Source organism: Micropterus salmoides, unplaced genomic scaffold (genome assembly GCF_014851395.1).
Source record: "Micropterus salmoides isolate LMB-PRFRI ecotype aquatic unplaced genomic scaffold, ASM1485139v1 Ms_hic_scaffold_1, whole genome shotgun sequence".
Classification (NCBI taxonomy): domain Eukaryota; kingdom Metazoa; phylum Chordata; class Actinopteri; order Centrarchiformes; family Centrarchidae; genus Micropterus; species Micropterus salmoides.
In genome coordinates this window covers 24,219,137-24,245,606 of record NW_024040040.1, presented here as the reverse complement: position 1 = coordinate 24,245,606, position 26,470 = coordinate 24,219,137, and the positions used below count along the sequence as shown (strand labels likewise).

The following is a 26,470-nucleotide window of genomic DNA, read 5'->3' as shown; positions in this document are numbered from 1 at the left end:
ACTCTTTCTTGGATGTCTGCCGCTGTAATGGTTACTGGATCTGGTTCAGGGAGATTGCTGTGATCTGTTCTTAGATTCACTAGCCACTGAGCATTGGTGTTGTGGGATGCCTCTTTCTCCCATATGTTCTTCCTGTACTGTTCATTCTCAGCCCTGGATAGATCTGATCTTGTGTTATTATCCTGCAACTGAGAGTACACTTTGGATGGTTTGGTGGAAAACATCCGATTTATTCTCCAGGCTTCTGCTTCTCCATTGTATCTCTTTAGGCGGGTAGCCAGAGCGGTAAGTCTTTGTTTGGCAGTCTCCAGAGCCTCAGGTATCGACAGCTTTCCTTGCACCTTTCTGTAGCTCTGAGAGCTGACTAACCTCTCTCCGTGTTGCCTTGATCTTGGCTTGTGGTGTGTTGTGCATCTTATAGCCAAGCATCTCTACGATCGCTGTGGCGTACATCAGCTCATTGGTTTCGGTTATGGCTTTAGTATAGTATATAGTGCTGCATTCACATCTTCTAGCAGACTTTCCAGAGGGTACCTTGTCACTTGGGGGTCCAGCTTCAATGGTAGGTCAGTTGTCCTTATGTTACAGACAGCCCTCCCTCAAATGTGAAATTAAGTCCATGTCACCATCAGTTACTTTGTATGTGTGTGTGCGTGTGCGCGCGCGTGTGCGGTAAGTGTAAAATAGAAATAATAACAATGTATTTGATCTATACTTTATTGTATTCGGGCAATTCAGTATAATATTGCTTGTCTGTTTAAAACTGAAGGTTTTCTCGCTTGTGAAACAAAATTATTTTAATAATGAATTTTTATGTCCCTCTCCTTGGTGCAGTCATTTATTCTAAATGTATACTTGAAACTAGTAGCATAGAAGAGCTGTTGCCTGCTCTTGTAATAAACCTAGTGAATGCTAAAGAAGAAATCTGAAGAGAATGAAATAATTGCGGGAGTGTGATGGAATTAAAATAAATTGGTAAGGAAGTCAGAGTTGTGTTAACATTTAACGTTTTGTTGTAAAAAAAAAAAATAATAATAATAATTGTGAGAAGTGCCCTTTTTTTCCCACTTGAGCCCCTGCCCCTCAAAATATCTGTGCACGTCTGTCATTGCCATCCTCCCTGTCATTTTCCTCTACTTCTCTTTTTGAATGTGCAGTAGTATTCAGTAATAATGATGTCTCAAAGACAAAGAGACTTTTTTGTCTCACCTGGTGTGATAGTGGATGGTCCTGAGTCCTGGACAGCCGTCCATTCTACGAGGAAGCCTCGGCCTCCCACCACTAAATCCGACTGGAACTGCAGGGTGACAGTGCTTGCGGAGCTTCTTAGGGGAGGGGGCAGGGACAGACCACAGAATGACCCAATAGGGTAGTAATGAACACTGGGGCCATCGAATATCTGTAGAGAAACAAGGATTGAGGGCAGAATGGATGAACTGGATTATCCGTTTTTTTACCTGTGACAAGGAGCCTAAATGTAATACAGAGCAAGGATAAGATGTATATTTTATTTTACCTGGCACCACCCCATCCCTGGTAACACTGATTAATGGTCAGGAGTCAGTTACAATAGTTTACCAACTTGATCTGTATATATATATCCTTTTTTGTTTGAGAAGGCTGGCTAAGGCCTGTTTTATAGATTCTGTCTCTTTTGGCATGCTTCTCTCACTGTCAAATACAAAAATGTTCCATAGGGTGGGAATTATCTGAAGCAAACGGAAAAATCTGATTTGTATAGAAAGTAGATTCTTTAGTCTATTTGGTGGACAGCTCCCCTCACCTTCATCCAGAGTTTCAGATCCTCTGGTTCGCTTTCGACTCCCATTAGGCAAAACTACCAGATTTAAAAACTCTTCCATACACTCTGCCATCTGTCAACTAAACTTTGTGAGGACTGCACAACCAATTGCCCTTTGAGGACAAATAAAGTGAAGGTGAGAGATCCACCACTGCTGACGAATCTATGTAGAACTAGGTCTCAGCATCAGCAACAACATCAGAGGCAAAACACAGTTGAATGCAGTGGGCAGAGGACTGGTGCCTTTGGGATGTTGGATCTGCACCCTCCCTTCAGAGAAACAAATGCATATTTCTAGATAGACTGGAAGCACACCAGGCTAGGGTAGTTGTGTTCCTGTGCTTGAGGAGTACATCATGAGCTTTTGCGTCACAGAATTGTTTGATCCACAATATGTGGGGACATGTTAAAGCATTACTGTGCCATAATTACTGAGTAAAAACATGAATCAGTGACTTCTAAGTTTTAAAAAAAGTGGGTGGGTTGACTGATGTTTCATCATTTCTAATGTTGTGTATCTCATGAACTGAAAACATTTGATTTGTATCTTGATGTACAATCAATGATCTGATGCCCCTGGGCCCAAAGCAGCCAATGGATCAATATGACTCGGTTGATTACTGTTGCAATGTAGAAACACCACAATGGATTTCAATACACTTAGACACACTAGTGCAAACAGTCTGACTGTAATTATAACATGTTAAATCAAGCATACAATGTGATTTCACAGGACACACAATCATACTTTGAGCTGGTCGTAGTAACAGCCATCCAGGTCCTCTATGTCCATGTCCAAGAAGCGGATCTGGATGTATCTGTCTCCCTCCACAGTTATGGTCCAGCGGTAGTGGGCATTGTTGGGGTATGTTCTGGGATACAGTGGGGATGCTATCTGACCAAACTCCCCCACCATATCATTACCATATACTGGGAAACAGTGAGGAAGTCGAAGTTAGATTTCTCATTCACTTACACTTTCATTTTTGTTGTGTTTTTCTCTTAATTAGTCAGACATTTTTTTTTTTAAACCCGTCCTGCCCAGCAGCCTGGTATAGAGTATGATGAGCTGGATACCATATTGTGCCAGACAGATTTTACTTTTAACACGAGAATATTAATATACTCCTTTGTCTGTTTTATTATTTATTTAATTATGTATTGATTTGTCACTGGGCCGGAAAGGGGGGCAGACATGGGGATGGGGGGGCACAAACAGACACACACACACAGAGAACAAACAATAAAAATAATAATAATAGTAAAAGACAACCAGCCGAACAGCAGTAATAAACAGCTGACATAGTATGACAACTAAGAGAAAAATTAAAACAAGAAACAGTCACGCACAATAACTAAGCAACACAGCACAGCCATAAGAGCTGGAATAATAACAATTAATTTAAATAAGTAACAAAGAAAAACATCAGGAATAATTCTACCAGGGACAACCTAAATTTGTTTGTGTCTATGTGTGAGACTGTGTGTGTCTGTGTGCGTGTGGGTGAATGTGTCTGTATGTGTATGTGTGTGTGTGTGTGTGTGTGTACATGTGTGTGCGCATAAGCCTGTTAAAGAATTAGTCAGACTTAACACAATTCAGCAAATGAATAAACAGCCGTCCACACCTTACATACACTGAGACAATTACATCAGTAAGATATTTGTAAGAATAATGACAACGAGAAGGGGCTAGTGCAAGTTAAGAAGATGCAGTAGAGCATGTGCTGGTGGTTTTGTATGGTGCTGAGTTAAATTTCCTTCTCACTGACCACCAGAGGAGGTGTGTGATACTCGGATATCCATCACACACATGTGCAGGAAGTCGAGACTTCATACCAACAAAGTTACGTGCAGCAGTGAAAGAACCAGTAACAATACCACAGTGCACTGAAAAACTCACTTAGGTAAAAGTAAATGTACTTTAAGTACCAAAAGTAAGAGCACTCATTATACATAATGGCCCATTAAGAATAACAATGTTAATGGGTTAGAATTACTGATACAGCTGGTAAAGGGGGGCTAATTTTAAATCATTTAGATCCCGCTGGGGGATCAATGAAGGCCAAATTATGAATCAGTTTGGATGCTGCCTGATATGGCCGAGACCAACTGCTGACCATTAACCCCAATATTGTTTCCCTCACAGTATTTGTAGATGGATGCTCACTGTTCACACCCATAGAATAGACAAATCAATGACCTGCTTACCAAGAGCTATAATATACTGGCTCGGATGGAACGTATTGGGCACTCTGAGTGACGTCCCGCTCCAAGTCTTTGGAGACCAGAAACCTTGGCAGCTCTGCACTCCCCTGCTAACCCTAACCACAAAACGAGAATGGTTTACAAGCATCAGTTTGACGAATACCTATTTTTTTGTGTCACCATAGTTGGTTTCTTGATTTTGCCTTCAAGGAACAGGCTTACCAGTTCCAGGTGCCAGCGAGTGCAATTTAGTGTTATTGAAGGTCTTTCTCTTCCTATAGAGGATAGAGGACACTTTCAGCCTAATATTCAGAGAGGCAGAAGGCCAACAATCCAGCCTGTTCTTCCAGTTGCTGGGTAATTTGACAGCAGCAAAGGCAGTCATTCCACGGGGCTCCTTTCTTTGTGCTACTTGGAGATCTGACTAAATGGACTGTATCTTGACCCCAGGTGGATTCAATGTGCCAAATGCCATGACGGGCAAGACTGGCTTACTTATGCAGCTGCGTTCCCTTGGGCTCAGGTCCTTCCCGCAAAGAAGTAGTGATCACAGCTGCCTCCCTCTCTGGGTAGGAGCCCTCAGCAGTGCATAAATGTGCTGGAGCAGCGTGCAGCAAACCTTGATCTCAGAAATATTTCTGTAAGTAAAACATGTCCTTGTTCAGTCAGACAACACTTAGACATCCCAGTTCCCAGTTATCCTGCTCCAAGGCCTTGCAGCAGTGCATGCTGGATCTTAATTTGTCAGACATATGGAGATTTCATAATCCAGTGGCTAAAGAGTATACTTTTTTTTCCCCCAATAGACATAAGTCATAATCAAGCAATTAAATAAATTTTTTTACTACCAGTTACTAAACAAAAAGCACCCCGTTGGAGGTTTAATACCACTTGAATATTAAATGACGATTTTTGCTCTCAATTTAAATCCAAATTGAGTGAATTTATTTCTCTCAATCTGTCACATCATTTGCCTCCTTTCAAAATCGCTCTCGTCAGCAAAGAATTGTTGAGTTGGAGAAGCAGCTGGCATCCTTGGAAAGAGCACAACAAAACTCCTTTTCTTCTTTACGAACAGGTCAGCTTAGTTTGGTGAAAAGTGAGCTCAACTCACTATTTAGAGTAAAAGCTGAGTTCCTAATTCAAAAATCCAGAGAATGTCATTATTTTAATGGTAGCAGGCCCTCACATCAGCTAGCCCTTCGGCTTTGTTCTAATGAACGGCGGGCTTGCATTTTTTGCAATACAATCTCCAGGTGGAAATATAGTAACTACTTCAACAGAAATTAATGCAGCCTTTGTTTGTTTTTATTAAAATATCTATAAGTCTGATATGATATTTAATAAAGAGAGATACATGTTACTGATGTAACATATAAGGAAACTGTCTGAAACAAGCAGTTGAATTAGGAGAAAATATTTCCTTAAAAGAACTATGGGACGCAGTACAACAAATGAAGTTGGGAAAATCTCCTGGATCAGACGGTATTCCCACTGAGACTTATATCACTTTTTGGTCTGAATTAGGTCCTATGCTTTTGGAAATGATAAATACATCTATTAGAAGAGGATATTTTCTAAAGCAAACAAATACAGCATTAATATCCCTGCTTCTCAAAAAATACAAAGATCCAATATCATGTGCTAGTTACCAGCCTATATCTTTAATTAATGTTGATATGAAGATTTATGCTAAAGTTTTAACGCGCCGTTTAAATAAACATCTTGGGAATGTAGCATGACTACATTTAATCTAATAAATTTATGAGAATACCAAATTATGAATTTTAATATTCAGAAAATATTAATTCACGAAGCTTCTCGTTTCACGGGGCACCAACGGATATTCCGTTCGCCCAGGGTCTCAGGACTCCCTGAGTATGGCTAATAATTAGACAATTATTCACTAGTGATCAGTTAGTTAACAATCGCTCAATTATCTTAAATCAGTCAGTCAATCTCATATCGAAATTAATAATAATTAATAATAAATTCTCTTGGCAGGGACTTGGAGATAGGCAATACACACACAATTCCCTGATTACAGTGAAGTTTATTAACTAACTAAGGTGATATAAAAATGCAGTTAAATACATCAAAGAATAAACAATGGCTAAACAATGAGAAGGGGTTCTATTGTGGGGAGCATTTGTCTCATACGGGCAGCTAATGAACGCGAGCTATGAGTTTTAAGAGTTAAAGATAATCTATTATCAACTATGGGACATCACTGACCACAGAATGCAGGGTTTTGGTCTTACTGCGTGTCGCTTCTCCCAGCCGGGAGCTGGTCAACGGCCTCACACTGGCTGAGATCCGTGCGTTCTTGGTTAGGACAGCTTAAAGCTGTCGGTTAGTCGCTTTCTCTGCCAGGGAATTGCTCTGGAGGTCCATCTTTGTCGGCTTACTGAAGAAACTCGCAGTGGGGCCTTTCAACCCTGGCTCGGGTCAAAGGTTTGGTCGTCCTTTGTTACTGCTGGCGGGACCACGTGGTGGGGGTCCGACCTGTGTGAGATTAGCTTGATGAATCAAGCTTAAAAAGAAAAGAACTTGGTCGTTCTTCAATTAAACTAGTATAACTTAACGGACTGATAACTTTTAACAAAACAAAACCAAAGATAATAAAACGCAAGTAAGCTGAGGTCGTGGCACTTCGCGTGCGTGGCCTGAAACGAACAAGGCTTTGCTGCGCCGGGTCGAATCTTAGGGCGTGGCCCGGAGAGGGGAAGGCTGGGCGCATGCCGAAGCGCAGTTGGAGAGCCAGGAACAAACAGAGGACAAGAGCATGAACAAGCGCGTGTATCTCTGTTTTGTCTGTTGGGACGTGGTTCCCAGAGGGCAGTCCTTTGTTCCCCGGAGGGAGGGCTTGTTTCCGGTTTCCGAGAGACCGTTTTTCTTTAGACATTAAAAATCGAAAATTTATTTGCACGTATTGTAATCAAATATCTTCCACAATCAAACCTTAGTTGTCAAAAGTTGCCATGGTTACGTGTGGGGGGGGCAGCTTAGGGTTTCTTGCCCTCTCTTAAGAAGAGTTTTGATAGGCTGTTCATGAGATAGACTTGAATGAGATTACCTTTGGGCCTTATTAGATCACATGGGGCTTGGTGAACAATTTATTAAGTATATTAAAGTTTTGTACGCAAACCCATGAGCAATGGTGTTATCAGGCAATGTTTGCTCTTCACATTTCACAATTTCCAGAGGTTCTCGCCAAGGATGCCCTCTGTCTCCTTTATTATTTATTTTATCCCTTGAACCTCTTGTTCAAAAAGTACGTCAATCTACAAATATTTTACCTATCATAATAAATTCTACCATTCACCATGTATCAATTTATGCAGATGATGTGCTACTCTTTATTAGTAAACTCTCACAGTCATTCCCTTATATCCTGAAGTTATTTTCAGACTTCAGTAGTATCTCAGGATACAAAATAAACTGGCAGAAATCTGCTCTCCTTCCCCTAAGTAGCTCTGGTGATGATTTAACTCAAATTAACATCCCAATTGTAAACCAATTTAAATATTTAGGAATTGACATTTTTCCAACTTTAGAATCTACAGTCAATAATAATTATATAAAAGTTCTGGAAAAAATCCAAAAAGATTTAGGGAAGTGGACGTCAAGGCCTATATCTTTTGATGCTAGGATTTCTGTTATAAAAATGATAGTGTTACCGCAAGTAAATTTTCTTAGCTCTATGTTGCCTATAAGTCCACAGATTGAGTATTGGGATACTTTACATAGTCTAATCACCGGGTTTATTTGGAATAACAAAAGACCAAAGATTAAACTCACAACTCTTCAGAGAGAGAAATCAGCTGGAGGTTGGGGAGTTCCAAATTTCAAAGTGTATCATTGGTGTTTTGTATTGCGTACTATAAAATCTTGGTTAGACCCCACAAAATCTGTTTGTTGGCGCTCTCTGGAAGAGAAATTAGTTTATCCGCATAGATTACAAGATCTAATTTATGCAGAAGTCCCATAAAAACAAGCCAAAATGCGTTTTGGGCCTATTATTTCTAATCTTTTACTAATTTGGAAGTTTGCGACCAACAACACTTACTATAAAAAAAAGTGGCATCATCATACACCAGTATTTCATAACCATAATTTACTGCTGGGCGGTCGGACAGTGGCCTACCCAATGTGGACGAACAACGGAATTTATTTACTTGGACAGTTATTCAATATTAATGGTCTCCATACATTTCACGATTTGAAGGAAAGCTATAATTTACCTGGAGTTTCCTTTTTTTTATATTTGCAGCTTCGTTCTGCCTTAAAGGCATAGTATAGGTATAATAATAATGCAAAGTTCCTATAAACCAATTGCAATTCAAACAATCTGGCAAAATGATTATAGCTTCATTTCCCCTACAATAGCTTGGGAAAATATTTGAAATAATATTAACCAAGCTTCTAAAAATCCTAATCACCGATCCATCCCGTATTATGCTTGTTAAATGATAACTCTCAGGTGCTAATGTTTGTGCATGAAAAAAGAATTTGGCTTTCTGGCCTAACTGCTGCAAAGAAAATGCTGGTAATACGGTGGAAACCACCACATACTCTTTCACTACACCATTGGTGGAACTTGCTGTTAGATATTCATACTTTAGAGCTCTCTGTGGCACGGTCTCACGGTGCTAAAGGAAAGACCATAAGGTCCTGGTCAGAAGCTCTTCAAGTTACTGAATTTCTTGCCGGGGGGGGGCACAGTAGATCACTCAGTAGGGAGGGTAGGGGGGGATTAGTTAAAGTACAGATTGTGTTAGTTTTGTTTATATTGTCTGTGTGTGTATGTGTGTGGTTGGGTGTGCGTGTGTAGGTGAGTGAGTGAGGGAATGAGGGTGTGTACATTGTATTTCTGTACATGTATATGCCTTTCTTTTATATTTTTTTTCCCTTTTCTTCAAATCAACCAACTTCAACGATCAGAACAGTCCTGTCAGGAGGATCTTTGAGCATCTTTGTCAACCAAGAGGAAAAAGCTGACAAGTTCACGTTCTCTTGAGAAGTTTAATTTCCCGAAAACTAAAGCCTGAAGCTGTGAAACTACACATGTAGGAGGAGTTATCAGTGGTTACAATGCCCAGGCTCCTTCATCACTTTATCGCTTGTAACACCACAGTAAAAGGTGTCATGTGATTGATATCCAGGTATACATACCGTCTCTTGCCTCATCCAGAATAGATAGGACTGCAGGTATATTCATAACTCTCATTTTGGTGTGTGCTGCATGTAACCTTTGAACAGGACTGGCTAGGTAGTGATATAGTTCAGTGTACTGTTTGCAGTTACAGTTTTGATGCACCATGTTATTGTTCGGTACAACAATTCTATTTCTCAGCTCAACCTAAAGTAGCAAAAAAACTTATGCCAATGTCATACTTCTTATTGGAGAAACTATACCTGCCTAAATAGTGAAACCAGTGATATTCATTTTATATAAACATGACAATGTTAGGTGTTTAATTTTCTTTACACACAGACACTCACAGTGTGAGAAGGTGGCTCTGAATCCTGCTCCGCTATTCAATGCGTCGGAGACAAACTTAACCCACAAGATGTGGCCAATCACGGAGGTATAGTTTGAGGGGAGCGAGTTTCCACAGAAACGACCAACCAGCGGCCCAGTGGAGTTACCCTCTCGGATTTCCACGTAGTCATTTTGACAGCCAGAATCTCCCTGCAGGTGAAAGATACTGAACAAAACACAACCCTGTTACTGATATTCAGTGATGAAGTATCCGCTAAATGCCAAACATCAGTTTAGAAACATAGATTAACTATAGCACAAAAACAACTATGAAACATTTAACTATCAAGTGCTCAAACAGGGAATGTGCAATGGTCATCTTGCTGACAACCTTCACTATCAGCTTACTTTGTTTTTATTATCTCTGTTTAGGTTTAAAAAGCCACCTGGCTTCCAAAATAACACATATCACATATCATCACACCATCAATATCCTTCACATGAGTTATCTGAAGAAAACTGAGATGCTGGCTCAGGTGGCTCCTTATGTAAGTAGCAGCAGCCAATAGCCAATACCAGTATCAATATGTATGTGTATGGAGAATATCTGTAAACAATGTACTGGCTGATTTTCATTTGTTACAATAAACACATATTACCATATGTGTATCTCTGTGATAAGCTAATACTTATACTAATAATATAATACGGTGTGGCCATTGTGTCACTCGAGCTCTACAGATGTCGGTATAGTAACCCTAACCTTAATGACACAAACCTTTTCTAACTCCAACCAACTTTGTCCTGAACACAAACACAACCATTTCAGCATCAATTCTGAACTTATCTATCTTTTATATCTGCTGTTTCCTGGCTGAGACATTATTTTTGCAAATAACAACTTATTGCACTCTTATTCTAATTATTATTATTTATTGCCCACTAGCCTTCCTCATAAGAGGATGTCATCGTACATTTCACTGTAAATACTGGATAAGCATGTGACAAATAAAAGCTCTGAAACCTTTTGCAAAGACTGATTGATCTATCTGTGATTTTAAAAAAAACTCAAATTCACTTAATAAAGGCCTCCAAGCTTCAGGTGGGATGGAGAATGCTCAGATTAGTTGATTAACATAAAATTAATAACAAAAATGCATAGCCAGCAATATTGATAAATCATATTTTTTTAGATATTTATTAGACATAAATGCCACACTTTCTCACTTCAGCTACTCAATATTGAGGATTTGGCAGCTTTTGTTTTGTTTCATTAGAAACTGAATATATCTTTGAGTTTGAACTGCTGGGCGAGTCATCTGAAGACATCACCTTCAGATCTGGAAACAATAAAGAAAATCAATAATTGCGGATCCTCTACCAAGGTTTCCACCGGCTCACTGTTTTTGCTTAGCCATGATGGACCTCTTTCTTTCTTCTCTCTGCTGTAAGTGAGAATGGCTGGCAGTGAAAGACCCCTGAATGCATCGTGTAGTTCTGTGTCATTTAACTGGGCACACATCGGATGCACCACACAGAAGTAGTAGCCAGTGTACAGTAGCTGGACTGTCAGTCCGGCGAGGGAATATGATAAAACTGCTGCTTTTCAGGAGTTAGTGTTCTGCAGGTATGTAGGATTTTACACTGAAAACAACAGGTGTTCTGACACACATCATACACTGAGACAGCAGAGAAAGGGGTACATGATCACTTCTTATGAACTTCAGTCATGTAATGACAACTGAGCAGGTTCATTTTCTGAAGAACGTTGTGGGACACTGTCGAAAGCTCCAGAAGAAACTACTACGTGAAGTTTAAGTTTAGAATATTTCACCACAGATATGTGCTCCCAAGGTCATGAACTCAAACTGACTAACATAAATGAAAGCTGGAGACGGTTCCCTGGTGAGCTTCTGATGGTCCACACACACTCCACATTAGGCGGATAAGCATCTGGATAGTTAGGACTGTTAAACGCACCACTCTCCATCACCAGATCTCCTCCACAACCTAAGCAAAACAGGTGAGAAAGGTGAGTTCCTGTCAGTGTGTGTGCATGAGAAAAGAATTATTCTGCATTTGCAGTGGTCCAGCTAGAACTGTGAGAAAACGTCCCAGTATGACTTACTGGAGGTGGATGCCGAGTAGGTGGCTCTGAACCCTTTCCTGGAGACGGAGTGGTCGGAGATGAAGTTGACCACCAAAGAGTTACTGAAGGATGTTGCTGGGTGAGGCATTTCCAAGCCACAGTAACGCCCTGACAAAATATTATATTACATTTTAATTCACAACTCTCTCTCTCGTTGTCTCTCTCTGTCTCTCTTTCAGACACAAAGTTAGCTACCTATGGCAGGTGCCTGGTAGTTGTCTCCATCCAGGATCCTCACAGCATCATGGGAACAGTTGGAGTCGATCATCTCTAACTCAAAGTCAGTGAAGGACAGGCTCACATGGATGACTGGCCACAGAAAGACAAGTCAAATGTGAAAAGGACACCATGTATACAATAATAAGGGTTTCTAGTCTGAGGGACTAACACACAACTCACATGGTTCCTGTGCTCTAATGATCCAACTACAGTTCTGATTGGGTGGGTATGGTCGTGGGTACCATGGCGATGCAATGGCCCCACCAACATTGTCTGTTATGATGGTTGCACCACAAGCTGTTGAAAACCAACAAACAAACAAAATAACAATGTTAGCGTCTTCCACCCCTCGGCCACCAGAATATACAGTTTGAGCCGGTCGATCTACAGTACCTACAGTGTGGCATGGAGCATGACTTCGCTAGTGCAACAGATGAAGACTTACAGAATGATTGCATCAAGCAATGCGTTATTGTAAAGCTGTGTAAACCTGACTGCTTGTGTCCAGTCTCTAAAATGACGCTGGTGGTGAGTACGTTGTTATATAAATGGACTGATTAATACTGCTGATTTCTCACAATGCAGTAACAAAGTATAAAGAGTGCAGTTATTTGAAAGTCAAGTTCAAATTAAAGTTTATCAGAACACAAGTCACAATATGCCGATCTCTGCCAGTCTGCTTTTATGATCTGATTGAGCCTCTTTAATTATATAACCTGCAATCTGCCCCACAGGGACGGCTCATGTGTTTTCATTTCAACATTGCAATATCTTCAGTCTTGGAAAGTGGAATGCTCTTATAGTCATTCCACCTCGTCTGAGATCGGTAATGCGCTTTGTGCAGCCTCATGTTCACAGTACAGCAGTCGGTTGTGGTGTGAAATTTCACCCATGTTAAAGGAGACCCACCCTCAGAGAAGCGAGCGCTGAAGCCACGGTGGCTGCGACTGGAGTCGGACCTAAAGCGAACATAGATGGTGTTCTGGGTGGAGGTGATGGAGGGAGGAAGACTGGTGCCACACACATGTGCAAGCAGAGGAGAAGATCTGGTTGGACCATCATAGATCTACGAAGGGACAGACAATTTGGTTTCAGCCAAATGTTAAGCACAAGCACTGCAGCATAATTGGTCACTGGTTAATGGACTAAATTTATATAGAGCTTTCTAGCTTAAGGGACAAATCGCTGTACACCTTGCCTCTCCTCCACCCATTGACACACACACACTCACACACTGAAGACAGTGTAACTACCATGCCCTGACCTGCCCTTCAGGAGCCGAGGATAAAACCAAAAACTCTGCAGTTAGTGGACGACACAGCCCAAACTAAGGCAACGACTTACTTTCTGTAATTACAGCTTAGTCATGCAGGGGCTTTAAAACAGCTTCTGCTAATTGCCACCACACTGTCCATACTGTAACTTCCACAGAAATCAGAGCCTCGGGATGATTCCATCCAGGTTTTGCAGGAAGTAGTGGTAGTACAGTAAGTCACTTGCTATGTAAATGTATTTCATTCACTGGACAGGCTGAATCTGTTCCCCAGAATTGAACCTCCATCACTGATTTAGGCTGTAACTAACCCACATGCAACCACTTGCATTTATGAACCTCTTAGAAAATACATATAACGTGGTGCCTGGAGCTCTAGTAGGTCAGCGACAACACAAAAGTGCCTTGGCACAACGCTCTTGAACTACAAATTCACTGTTCCTAAATCAGTCCCTCACAGCCACATAGTCCCAGGAGCAGTTGCTATGGTATTCAATGTCCAGGTTGGAAAAGTTGAAGAAGACACGGTGGTTGGGATCCACACTGATGACCCAGGAACAGTCCGCATTGTTGGGATAGCTGCTGGGATACAAAGGAGAATGGATCTCCCCTGATGGAGCTGTGACTGGGCCTCCACATCCTGCAGGGAGACAGGGGACAGTTGATAAAAGTTCACTCACAGGGCTGCCGGGTTACATGAAGTCTGTGTCCCAATCTATCTTTCTAGTAATCTGAGACACATGTTTCTCCTGTGTTTCATACCGATAACTGAAACCTTAGAGTATGATATACATTTACTGTACAGATTTTGTTTCTTGGGTACTGGCCACCACGCACTAAACTAAATGGAGGTTCTATGTGATCACGGCCCTGTTTGACTTTTAGAGTTTTTAAACAGATCTAAGTTTGAAATATAGGAACAAATCAAATTAAATTATCAATATTATATTTAAACACAAACACAATATTAAAAGGAGGGCAATGCCTCCTTTACCTAGAACCAGAATGCCTTTCCTAGGTTTACCTCCTGACTGTAAATGAATATTCTTCCAGATTAGTGATGACTAATCAGATTTTGTTTTGTATCCTATGTTCAACACTTAACAAACACTAGGGCCCATAAGCATCGTTAGGCCTGGGCCTTCGATCCCCGGATGTTTTTTTAAAAGATCTCAAAAAGACTTTTTTTAAATGAAAAATAAGAATAATATAAAAATAGCCCTGGATCTATTTATCTATTATTCCAATGATGCATTAAAGCCCATTAAAATAATCTCATATAATTGGGTCCTTGATCAAGCTGCAGGTCGAGCGTTACTCTGCATGCCTGCATTTAGAGTCAGTGTCCCCCTCGCTCAGAGACACTCTGCTCTGTTAGGAATGGGCTTTGGTTTTGGGTTCTGTGTTTCTATAAGCTTTATTTCATCTTGTCATGTTTAGGGTTTTGTGTTTCGGGGGCTAGGTTTAGTCTTTTGTTCTTTCGCATGTTTAAGTTTTGCCGGGATGTACACACTCCTGTGCATGCTTAATTGTGATATGTAATACAGTCTCTTCACAACGAATTTGTTGAAAAAAAAGAAGAAGAAAATTATAGCAGCAAGAGATGATTGAATACACAACCCTCCGAACGGGACTCCTGTGCACTACCAACTGAGCTAATTGCACACACAGTAAATGGGCATGCACTCGGTGGTCCACCCACCTCCCTGAACTTCAGCCCAGCTTGCATTGAAACCTCGTCCACTGACGTAGGCGTCTGACTTGAAGCGCACCGTGAGCAGGTTGCCGGTGCTGGAGACATGCATTGGGCTGGACGTGGTGCTGCAGAGCTTGGCCAGCTGAGGGGCCAACAGATTTGGGCCTCCATACACCTGAGGGGATATCAAAAGTAATGGTCAACATGCCAACTGTAATGCTCACAGTTTCAAAAAGAAGCCATTTTATTCTGAATATTGACCAGTTCCACTACTGATTCATTTACTGAGCTATACCACCAGGGCTTGACTTTTTTGCTCACTAGTCATTGTGGCTAGTGGTTTTCCAAAGTTACTAGCCACACAGCATTTTCAGTAGAACCACAAATTATTTTTGTCTAAGAAGAAGTCCACAATTAAAACAGGATTTTTGTGCACTTTTGGATTACTTGTCTTGTTTGACTGGATTTATGTTTATCATCATGAATCTCTGGTAGCTTTGAGTAACTGGAGATAGGCCTGCTTCCACCTGAAATGAGAACACAGGTCTTTATTTTCCAGATTATTCCTATGCAAACGCATCATCTGCTTTCCTATGGCATGAGTACTTAGGCTATAATAAAACATAGAATTAACTCTGGAAAGGTAGCCTAGTTGTGATATGACGATATGATGTGATATGAGGGCAGCTCTGCTAGTAGTTTATGTTATTTTCTTTTTTAAACACCACCATGTCCCTTAATCATGAAGATATCTGTAATTTTATGCATGTAACGGCTCTTTTCTCCTTTTCTCTTTCTCTTGTTCTCCTGTGCATTTTTATTACGCACACTCACACACTGACTGACCGCTGTGTTGATGTGTATATGCGTGCGACCAGTCGCATGTGATGAATGAGTGAATGAATGAATCATACCACGCATCAGGTTAAAACAAGAAGGGAGGCTGACAGTCTACAGGTCTGAGGGACTGTGGTTGCCCTGTGACAGATTCAATTTTAAAGGCCTATTCTCGTTTGACAAAAGTCTGGATGTCATATGTGGCGTACCTCGAGCGGAGTGATGCACAATGTTGTGTGGATTCTCCTGTTATAAAAAAGCTTGCTATCGCTGCCGCTGGTCAAGTTGATAATTAACAACAGGCTAGAACAGCCCTCAGTCTGACGGCCAGTCCGCTAGTTTAATCTCCACAGCGTCAACTTGTTTACAGTGTCGTCAGTCAAGGCAATAGGCTTCACGAATGGACCAATGAGCAAACAATGAGCAAACACTATGTGCAGGTAGTACTCATTGGAGTTGTAGTGTCGTAGTGTCAAATTGCAATTCGTTTGTTATTTCAAATGCATTTTTCAACACACCAAAGTGACTAGTGGCAGTGACTTGCACTAGATGTTATGTGGCGGGTGTTAATGTCAATCCCTGCATACTACATTTATTAGCCAATATGTCAACACAACAGTCTTCACATAACAAATAGCTGTTATGGGTTATGGATAGCCCCTACTGGACAGTCCTTGAAGCAAATTTGCTCTACTCTGCCTCTGACTGGCTCAGCCTGATGGTGATGTTTCTAACGTGGCCTTCACTGAAAGAACAAGAGGTTTCTGCTGACAAATTAGCTCCAAATTGTTAATTTCTTCTAAATGCAGTCCATCTGTTCAAAGCATAGGCAGCATAGCTTGATATTGTTAACCAGTCCAGTCAAAGTGTAGCCACTGAGATGCAGCCTCTTTGGTGGATGAAAGAGATGTGAACGCAGCTAGCAGTCCAATCACAGTGTAACCCTGCTGTAAGTTAATGCCACACCTTGAATAGAATAAACACAATGTTTGAAATAGTAGCCATGACTCAACAAAAAACAATGGACAGACTGCCACTGATTCATCAGACCTCGCTAATATTCAATAATAATAATAATAGTCAAATTAACCAGACAGTTACTGGTGGTTATAAACATACAAACTATTAATTCATGAATTAATGAGGTGCTACTGTAAACAGATGGACTGCATTTAGAGGAAATATTATAGCCCTGTTCTTTTAGTGAGGGCTACGTGAAAAACATCATCATCAGGCTGAGACAATCAGAAGCAGAGTAGGGCGGCTCATGCCTTCGCCATAGTAGGATTCACAAATTTGTGTCCCGAAAGAAAAGCTCAGGGAAGTGGCACATTGTGTCACCAACTACTTCTCTGATTTTCTTTCCAAACACTATACTGTGGACATTCTGTATGTACAGTATGTGAATCTCTGGCTACAGAAATGACCTGTTTCTCGTACCTAGAGCAACAGTATTTTATGAACTATGCATGGTACACTAGCACTAGAGAGAAAGAGTGGAAGCCAGCAGAGAGACGGGTCCATATCTTACTTCCAGCACATCATAGTTGCAGTCTTGGTGGAACTCCACATCAAACTCATGGATAGTGAAGGTGACGCTGCTGCGAGCTGATGTGGTGATGTACCAGATACACTCCCTGTTTTCTGGATACCTGTTGGGATAGTCTGGACTGTTGAAGGAGCCACTGGGTCCAGAGAGCTCCCCACCACAACCTGCAGGGACACACACAAAGCCAGAGCGCACAAAAGAGTCTGATCTAACCAAGTAAACCAGACAATATGTTAATAAAGTGATGATCCAGGCTCAAAAAATGACTGCTGTGCATTTCAAAGCAACAAGGAGGTCAATCAATCACAGGGTGTCCCACGCTGACATGAACCAGAATTGACATCTCAGTTCATCTGATATTAGAGCATGTGAAACTATTGGATGATTTCGTCCGCACTTTAAGCGCTCAGCTTTGGTACCAGTGCATGGCAAGGAGCATAGCACTGCTCTGGATTCCTGAAGCTACAAAGTATTTCCTCGCCTTTGCCTGTTCGGTATTTTGGTGATTCAACATGTGCCCAGTGGGAGAAGAGCTGCAGAAGAGGGTGTACTGAAATCTCGGTGCCAAGAATGACAAGACCCGGCACACCTGGTTCTGTAGCACTGGAACACAATATTATATATATATATATATATATATATATATATATATAATAGTGCTGGGCAACGATCAAAATATTTTATCGCGATTAATCGCATGATTTTCTTGCACGTGTCTTATCAGGGAGCAGCAGAAACAGTCTGTTCAGTAGGGTTGGGACGATGTCTACAAAACTACATTGAAACATCGGGATGGACGATGGCATGGGGGGGGGGACTAGTGGGGTCGGTGCGTGTGTTCACTCGCACAGACTTCAGCAACATTGAACACAGGGTGTGATAGGCTGCGTCATTAACAAGCAAGCGGCTCACCTGCTGCCATGATAACAGATCGCGGGTGGAAAAATATGGAAAAAAGACGACAGTGTAGTCTGCCGAAGCCTCCCTCCACTGCTTGTTTGGGTGGGTGATTTGCAGGCTGATCAACATCCCGCCCCTCCTGTGACCCATGGTTTGACTGTATGTGTACTAAGTTAACGTTCGATAAAATAATTGTCCGCGTTAATTAATAAGCGCTAATAATGCGTTAACGTGCCCAGCCCTTATATATATATGTAGTGAACAACGGTGTGGATTTGTGCATTTTATATTGAATAAACTTGGAACTACTCTAAATTCCTTTCTCCTCCCCAGAGAAGAAGGGGAGGGGTCAAAGTTGCTTTCTCTAAGTGCTAGCCCCACCATAAAACTGGCATCTTTTTGATTCCGAAGCTGATAACGCGGGGCCTGACTGTTAAACTGACAAAGGGACACGAACCAGCCATCGGCATTTCCCTAAATAGCCTATCAAAACTGGCCCACCACACATGTTTCCGTGTCAACTGACCTTATTCTTTGTTTTATTACCACATCAAAGGGATACTCCTTGTCTCACCTAGGTGTGACACAATCCAGGACAGCCGAACTTTGAATGGCTAAGGACTGCAGTCTCCAAAGACTCAAAGCATTTAATTAAGTTTAATTAAATCTTTAGTTACCTGATTACGTTTGCCTCTATTTGAGTAGTTATGTTAACTGTTGTTGCTATCCGTTGTTGATATTAGTGCTGAAAAGAAGTTACTTATGCAGTGTTTTTATTTTCAGCAAGACACTCCTTCATCTAATGTGATCCAAGCTTTCCTCATGTAACCTGAGCTCCCCCAAGTGGACGAAATAAGTATTACATGCCCTCGTTGGAAATGCCGTTAAATGTATAAATATCCTGACCAATAATGTGACAATTGTTTCCTGTTACCAAATGCTTTAGGACAGTACAACCGTTCAACCATTGAGGTTCGATTGTGGAAGATATTTGATTATAATATGCGCAAATAGATTTCTTTTTAGACATTAAGTTTAGAAAGGCAGTCCCTCGGGAAACCTGAGACGCCTCCTGGGGAACCACGCCACAGGCAACAAAAGAGTGACATGCGTTTCTCTTCGCTTCTTGCTCTCTCCGCTGCTCTGCTCGAGCTCCCTGGACGCTTCGGCACACGTGTGGCGTGCCTCGCCAGGCAACGCCCAGACTCGGCCAGCGAGACCGGCCTTTTGTTCACCTGAAGCTACACACCTGAAGTGCCGAGACATCGATCTGCCCTTCAGTTTGTTTTATTTTCTTTATTTCTTTTGTTTGTTAAAGTTATGAGTCCGTTAAGTTACACTGGACTAATTCAGGAACGACCAAGTTCCATTTTTAGCCTTCTTCGTCAAGCCAACTTCACTGAGGTCAGACCAAGCCACATGGGCTCGCCAGCTACAACGAAGGAAACCTGAAAACAGCCGAATTGCCAGACGGAGGAGGCGTTTTCAATCAGACACGGAAAACCCCGGAGAATCCCTAGCAAAAGCCAGGATCGGCAGCTAGCGTGGGACCCGTGCAACAGGCCAAAAGCAGGATGTCGACAAGCAGTAAGACTTAACACACGTTCTGTGATCAGATGTCCATTTTAACTCCTAAAATCATAGCATTAGTTTACTTTCATTAGTTCTTCTATGCCGTATGAGTCAAATGCTTCCCACAATCGAACCTCCAGGCTCATTGTTCAGCAAATGTTTATGTTCCCTGTATCCAACCGTCTTTTTATCACCTTAGTTAGAGAATAAATTCACTGTCATATAATCAAGAGCTGTGTGTGTTGCCTATTTCTAGTCCCTGCCAAGAGAATTGACCCATTAGATATGAGACTGACTGACTGATTTAAGATAATTGAGCGATTATTAACTAACTGATCACTAGTAATAATTGTATAATTATTAAAACTACCTAGAGGTCCGGAGACTCTAGGACTATAACGACTCCGGTGGTGGCCTTAACGAGGAACACTAACTTTATGAATCTTAAAAATTCATAATTGGGTATCAATTCTCATAAATTTATTTAAAAAACTATAACATTTAGGTCTGCTACATATATATATATATATATATATATATATATATATATATATATAAATATAATATTATAATCTCTGAAAATATCCAAGCTAATTTTTTTTTTTGTTCACTTTACTTTCATTCTTTAACCAGTTGACATAAAATCACACAGAAAAAATATTACAATTATGGTATCATGAGTTTACCAGCATCTACATTTACTCTGGTGACTCTTGTTACAGCCACCTAAAATCCCATTGACTCACAACAACAGAGCCCTTATTCTTCAAACTGACAACTGGAGTATCTAAATTTATCACCAAATCATGTCTTATGTGCTCCTTGCATATTTTGAATTGTAAACTTTTAGCGAGTACTATGTGTAGTCATCCTGTTGATCTGGCTTGGCCCACAACAACAAACAAAATTCCCCTCTTACCATTCTGGTACCACATCATCTGCCAGCCAGACATGGACACAGAGGAGTCGGATCCGAACACCACGGTGAGGGCTGAGCTTGTGGTGCTGCTGGCTGGTGGGGGTGAGTATCCACAGAACGTACCAATCAAAGTGGCTTGTGCATTAGGGCCATTATAGAGCTAGGACAGTAATATTTGGAGAAAGTGGTATGAGTGGGGAGTTTAATACATAGTCACAAAAATATATCTGTACAGTATGAGTTGACAAAAATAACAACAATATAATGCTACAAAACCATAAGCAGAAAAAAAAAGCAATTGTAAGTCGCTTTGGAAGCGTCAGCTAAATGAATAAATATATGTAATGAATCTAAAATATATGAAAGTTTCATTTTTTCAAATAAATTACAGGGAAAAAAATGAGATGCACCTGTATATTATAGCAACATGATGTAGTATTTGTATCTTAACAGCTTCAAAATCGGTTTGATGGTACGCTGACGTGTAACCATGGTGAAGGACATCACTATCATTGCTGCTCTGGCCCGTGGAAGCTTTGTCTGGCACTATGCAGGATTTCTATTGCGAGAACAGCATAATGCTTTACAGCACCATAACACTTCAACGAAACTCTTCAGCAAGCTAGCTGTGCCAGAGCAAGTGGGCAACATAACCGAGCTCAGCAGCATCTATGGATGTAACGTTAGCTAATGGCAAAGACGAAGAGACTGAAGAGGACACTGATGGAGGAAGCTAAGAAGATAAAAAGAGTGACCGAGTAAGAGACTGCCGGACATTGGCGAGAGCATGGTGAAATAAAAGACTGCAGAACAGACGGCGAGCCGGCCTTTTTCCTGTTGGACTAGTCAGTATTATTGCTGTGTCTTGTGTTGTCACTCTTGCTTGATGTTTGGCTGTCAGCAAAGTTGACGACATCATAAGTAATAATGTTCAGCTGTCCTTATCTACGACAGAGGTGAATTACACAAAAAAACACATCTTACATAATGTTGCTTTAAGTGAGTATCTTCCCATTGTCTGTTTGTCTTTGCACAGTGTTGAGCGTCTCTGCCTGTTTCCCTTCTCTGCCTGCATGCTGTATTACTGTGGATTATTGCTTTTCTTTAGATTACTTGTTCCTTTAAGTTCTGCATATCCCCTCAGAGATATGCAACATATATAAGACTTTTCACAGCTGTCAGACATATAGCTTACCATTTTAAAGCACCTTGCAACTGGAATCTTCCCCTCTCTTTGAGATTTATCACCACTTTTCGCTGCTTTAGGTCATCTTTATTTTTATATCTTAATACACCATGTTTATGCTACATATGTCAGCAAGTGTTTCTACTTTGTTTGGTTCATGTGCTGCATATAGACTAGTGAACATCTATCCTATTTAGTCCTGTTATGATGGGCCTTTATTTCTATATGTGGTGGACTGTATCATGTTGTTAGTGGCCCTTGTTGTATAGTGAATGATCTTGCTTTCTTTTCTTTATTTGTATATATTGCTCTATTGTACATTGGCTAATTGATGTAAGGTCATTGTAACTTCTGAATGTTTTGTTGCAACACTTGACAGTTTGGGTTTGGGTTGAAGCAGCTGAGTGAGCAAACTGATATGATGACCATCACCGTGACACCGAGCAAAGTTGAGCGTCCACCCAGCTACGACTGTCTTCTGTGGTTGCGCTTTGAGGTGGTATATTTTGTTACTGTCTGTGCTTTAGGCATCAGGTGTGCTCAATAAAGTTTTTTAATGACTGTAGTGTTGATGTCCTGACAGTAACACTGATGACATCAAACCAATCATCTGCAGCTGCCTCAGCTGTTAGATTGACAGACCTGCTTTTTATTTCAGCTAAAAACCATTGCTTACTCTACTCCATATGTTGGGCCTCACGTCATGAGAACAAAGGGAGGCCTAAAGACAACGAGAGAAAGGCCTACCTGGAACAGGAAAAGCCTGACCATGCAGCCCTTCTGAAACAAAAGGCCTGGAGAACAAAGGAAAAAGCCCTCAAGCCCGGTAAATTACTTATAAAAAACCAAACAAATGGTTTCTATTGGCCGAGTCCTCACAGAAGTGGAGGAAACCCCTGAGGTGCGGTCATTTTGTCCCTGCAGACATAAAAAGAGGACAGCAGCTCCCCTTCCCAGCTGAAATGATATGATATGATATGGTCGTGGGTCCATTTTTTTCAGTTGATACGGTGGAATTGTGTGTATCTGAGTACCTTGACGTAGTCACGGTCACAGTTGGCCTCCACCTGGAAGGCAATAAAGGTGTAGTTGATGGTGTTTCCACTGCTGGCCTGGATGGTCCAGCTGCACTGGGAGTTGTGTGGGTAGTTGTTGGGAAAGTTCAGTGACTCCACCACTCCTCTGTGTTGGCCTGAGATCGGCACACTCTGGCATTCTGAAACGAACAACCAACAAATAAAAAACTAATCTCAGCCCTGATCTGAATGAAATATCTTGGACTCTGCAGAGTTCAGCATGTTCTAAAATCTGTGGGGTCATATGTTGTCAACATGAGAAAATAGGGACCATGGCTAAATAATGGCTTCATTTTGGTTTTGTTTGGTTTATTGACAACATTGCAATGCTCTCGTGTTGAATTAATTGGAAATAACATGTCGGTCTTCTGACTCTTTTGAATTTCCACTCTACTGAAGTTTAATATGAATAACAATCTGTGCTTTTATTTCTTTACATTCTTTATTCATGCTGTAATTCTGCTATCTCTCATTATGTAAATATTATTTTAATTAGATATTATATGTAAACATTATGGAAGTGAGTTCCAATAAGATAATAGCCATGATGAAAATGAAACAAAAGTAGAGAGAATAAGAAGAAGGTGTGTGCTACTGCGTGTGTTCGACTCAAGATGTCTTTTCAGAATATGCTTTTGTGCTTATACTCAAGCAGTTATGTTGATGACTACTTTTACTTCTACTTGGGTGGTATTTTCAAGCAACAGTACTTTTACTTGATCCTTATTTGGCAACACAAACATTTATGTTCTAAAGCTGCCAAAATATAACACAACTCTGCATGTGCAGACTCTTTGCAGCATCCTGCCAGCCTGTGTGTGTGTGTGTTTGTTTCCGTACTGGAGGTGTATGATGCGAGGAAGCCTCCGGCGCTGATGCTGCTGTCAGTGCGTAGTTTGATGTAGAGCTGATTGCTGGAAGACCTGATGGTGCTGGGTGGCTGACTGCCACACAACTTGGCCAGCTGTGGAGCACTGCTGCTGTTACCGTCATGTACCTGAACACACACAGTCACATTGTGAAATAACAGAAACAAAATATGTGACAAGTACACAAATGACTGGTCTGTTGCAGACAATACTGATATGTCCCTATTTGTCATAATAATAACGTACTATTAACTTATAACTGGTGTCTAGTTTGGTGTGAAGAGATATGACTTGGTATAGCAAGTTTTAAACTGATAAATGTATTATTCAAAGACAAAATAATGAATAAACAATAAAGAGAATGTACAAATCCAAATATTGCTGCAACTGCAAGTTATAAACACCTGGGTGTTTAAACAGGAATGACAAGACAAAGAACAGCAGTGAGCTAAATAGGACGATGTAATCAAAACGTGGGGATTTTACTTAAAGCTATACCAACCTGTCAAAGGAAGGTGCTCTCACTATACAAGGTGACACGTTAAGAGCCATTTCAAATGCAAAAAACGTTGGTGACTCTGGTGGCACCTCAGTAAATGTATACTCATATATAAAAAATAACAACCCATAATCTATTTTTCTTGGCACGTTACAGTCACCAACTGTTGATCAGTGGAATAGTGTGAAAACCAAAGGACTGTATCATCACCCTGCACAGAGGCATGTGCATGTGGATCCTAACTTCATGTGGACCTACTCTTACAAACTTTGTATTTATACACCTCCAACTCTTCAAACATGTGTTACCACTTTTCCATGAGTCTCCCAAAGCTCTCTTACAGTTTTTTTCGATTGCTAAACGACAGTGAGCACAACTGGAGCTACATGTGCAAAACTCTAACTACAGTCTGCACAGCAGCAGTTCATGTGGACCAAACTCTAGTTCGTTTTTCATTGCTTGAACACAGTTTTCAAAACTCTACACACATATCCCATGACCTTAACCACAACCTGCACAACACTGTGGATTTACAGCACTTTGTTCAAATGCTAACACACTGCTGTCAAAACTGTGAACCACACATTCAAAACACAATAGATTTCAGCCTTGTGCCTTTCAAACACTGCTGATTGCAATTTCAGCTGAAAGGCCAAGCAGGTGTCTTGTTTTGGACTTGTTAGTGAACACACACACACATATACATATATATATAGAGGTAGAGCTCAGAAAGACTAATTTTGGAAATGGAACAAGGAAGATGGGTTCGTGGAGGGAGACAAAGAAGACAAAGAGCTGTTATTTCAGATGAAATAAGGGCTACACTTATAGACCATGTCGTGAACCATGGTCTCTCATTGAGAGAGGCAGGGTTGAGGGTGCAACCCAATCTGGAAAGATCCACAGTGGCATCTGTAATGCAAATTTTCCATCATACAAACAGGTGAGAGTGACATCCTTACAGTAATTGAAAACATTATAGGAATTTATTTTGTATTGCAATTATAGAATATTTACACAGATATATATTACAGTAAGTTTGACTGTAAAATATATTTTTATAACAGGACCCAAAGGCTGCCCCCAACAGGGGGAAGAGGAAAAATATTTTCAGATGCGCAGGAAAATGCTATTGTTGACATGGTTGTTGTCAACAATGCAATAAAACTGCAGGAGATTCAAGATAGAGTGCTGGCTGATAATGATATATTTGAAAATGTTAATTCTGTCAGCACAACAACTATTGCTCGAGTCCTACAGAAACACCAAGTTACAATGAAACAATTATACACTGTACCGTTCGAGAGAAACCAATATACCAATATGTCCCGGTAAGACGTCTGAGGTTACATACACAGCTATAAAAAATATTTACAGTAAAAATAACACTAGCATTACTACAGTAAAACTGTGCACTTACTGTTTTTCAGAGAGTAATGGAGGTGGAAGCACTGGAAACGCCACATTCATTTGTATTTAGCGATGAAGCTGGATTTAACCTTGCCAAAACACTGCGCAGAGGAAGGAATGTTATAGGTCAAAGGGCCACTGTGGAGGTTCCAGGCCAAAGGGGGGGAAATATCACCATGTGTGCTGCAATGGCCAATGATGGTTTGCTTCTCAACACACCACTCATTGGCTCATACAACACAGAAAGGCTTATAGCTTTCCTAGAACAGCTCTATGCTCAGCTAGTGCCAGCAGAACAGGGGGAGCCAGTAAGAAACCCCCAAGTTTGCGATAACGTTGCTTTTCACCACTCGCAGCAGTCACAGATTGGTTTGCAGCACATCGCAGATTTATGGTTTTGTACCTGCCTGCATATTCACCCTTCCTCAACCCAATAGAGTTGAGGAAGGGCCTGGAGGTGGAAAGTGTTTGATCACCACCCACATGACCAAATGTCTCTTTTGGAAGCCATGCATGCTGGATGTGAGGACACAAGTCCAGAGGACTGCCAGGGATGGATGAGAGACCATGGTTCACGACATGGTCTATAAGTGTAGCCCTTATTTCATCTGAAATAACAGCTCTTTGTCTTCTTTGTCTCCCTCCACGAACCCATCTTCCTTGTTCCATTTCCAAAATTAGTCTTTCTGAGCTCTACCTCTATATATATATATATTTGAAAGGCACAAGGCTGAAATCTATTGTGTTTTGAATGTGTGGTTCACAGTTTTGACAGCAGTGTGTTAGCATTTGAACAAAGTGCTGTAAATCCACAGTGTTGTG

The 26,470-nt window shown here is 41.0% G+C and overlaps 1 protein-coding gene across 1 annotated transcript in view; it reads right to left on the bottom strand.

Annotated features, from left to right (window-relative positions):
- The window catches only part of cubn (cubilin (intrinsic factor-cobalamin receptor)), a gene marked incomplete in the record, with an annotated part of 148,500 nt that overhangs the window by 55,055 nt on the left and 66,975 nt on the right, over positions 1–26,470 (bottom strand). Inside the window, 14 exon segments of the mRNA XM_038723011.1 lie at positions 1,210–1,399; positions 2,550–2,731; positions 9,515–9,720; positions 11,372–11,504; positions 11,623–11,751; positions 11,839–11,952; positions 12,043–12,159; positions 12,772–12,928; positions 13,594–13,775; positions 14,838–15,006; positions 17,200–17,381; positions 20,609–20,768; positions 22,829–23,010; positions 23,711–23,867. Coding sequence (XP_038578939.1) covers positions 1,210–1,399; positions 2,550–2,731; positions 9,515–9,720; positions 11,372–11,504; positions 11,623–11,751; positions 11,839–11,952; positions 12,043–12,159; positions 12,772–12,928; positions 13,594–13,775; positions 14,838–15,006; positions 17,200–17,381; positions 20,609–20,768; positions 22,829–23,010; positions 23,711–23,867 — 2,260 coding nt within the window.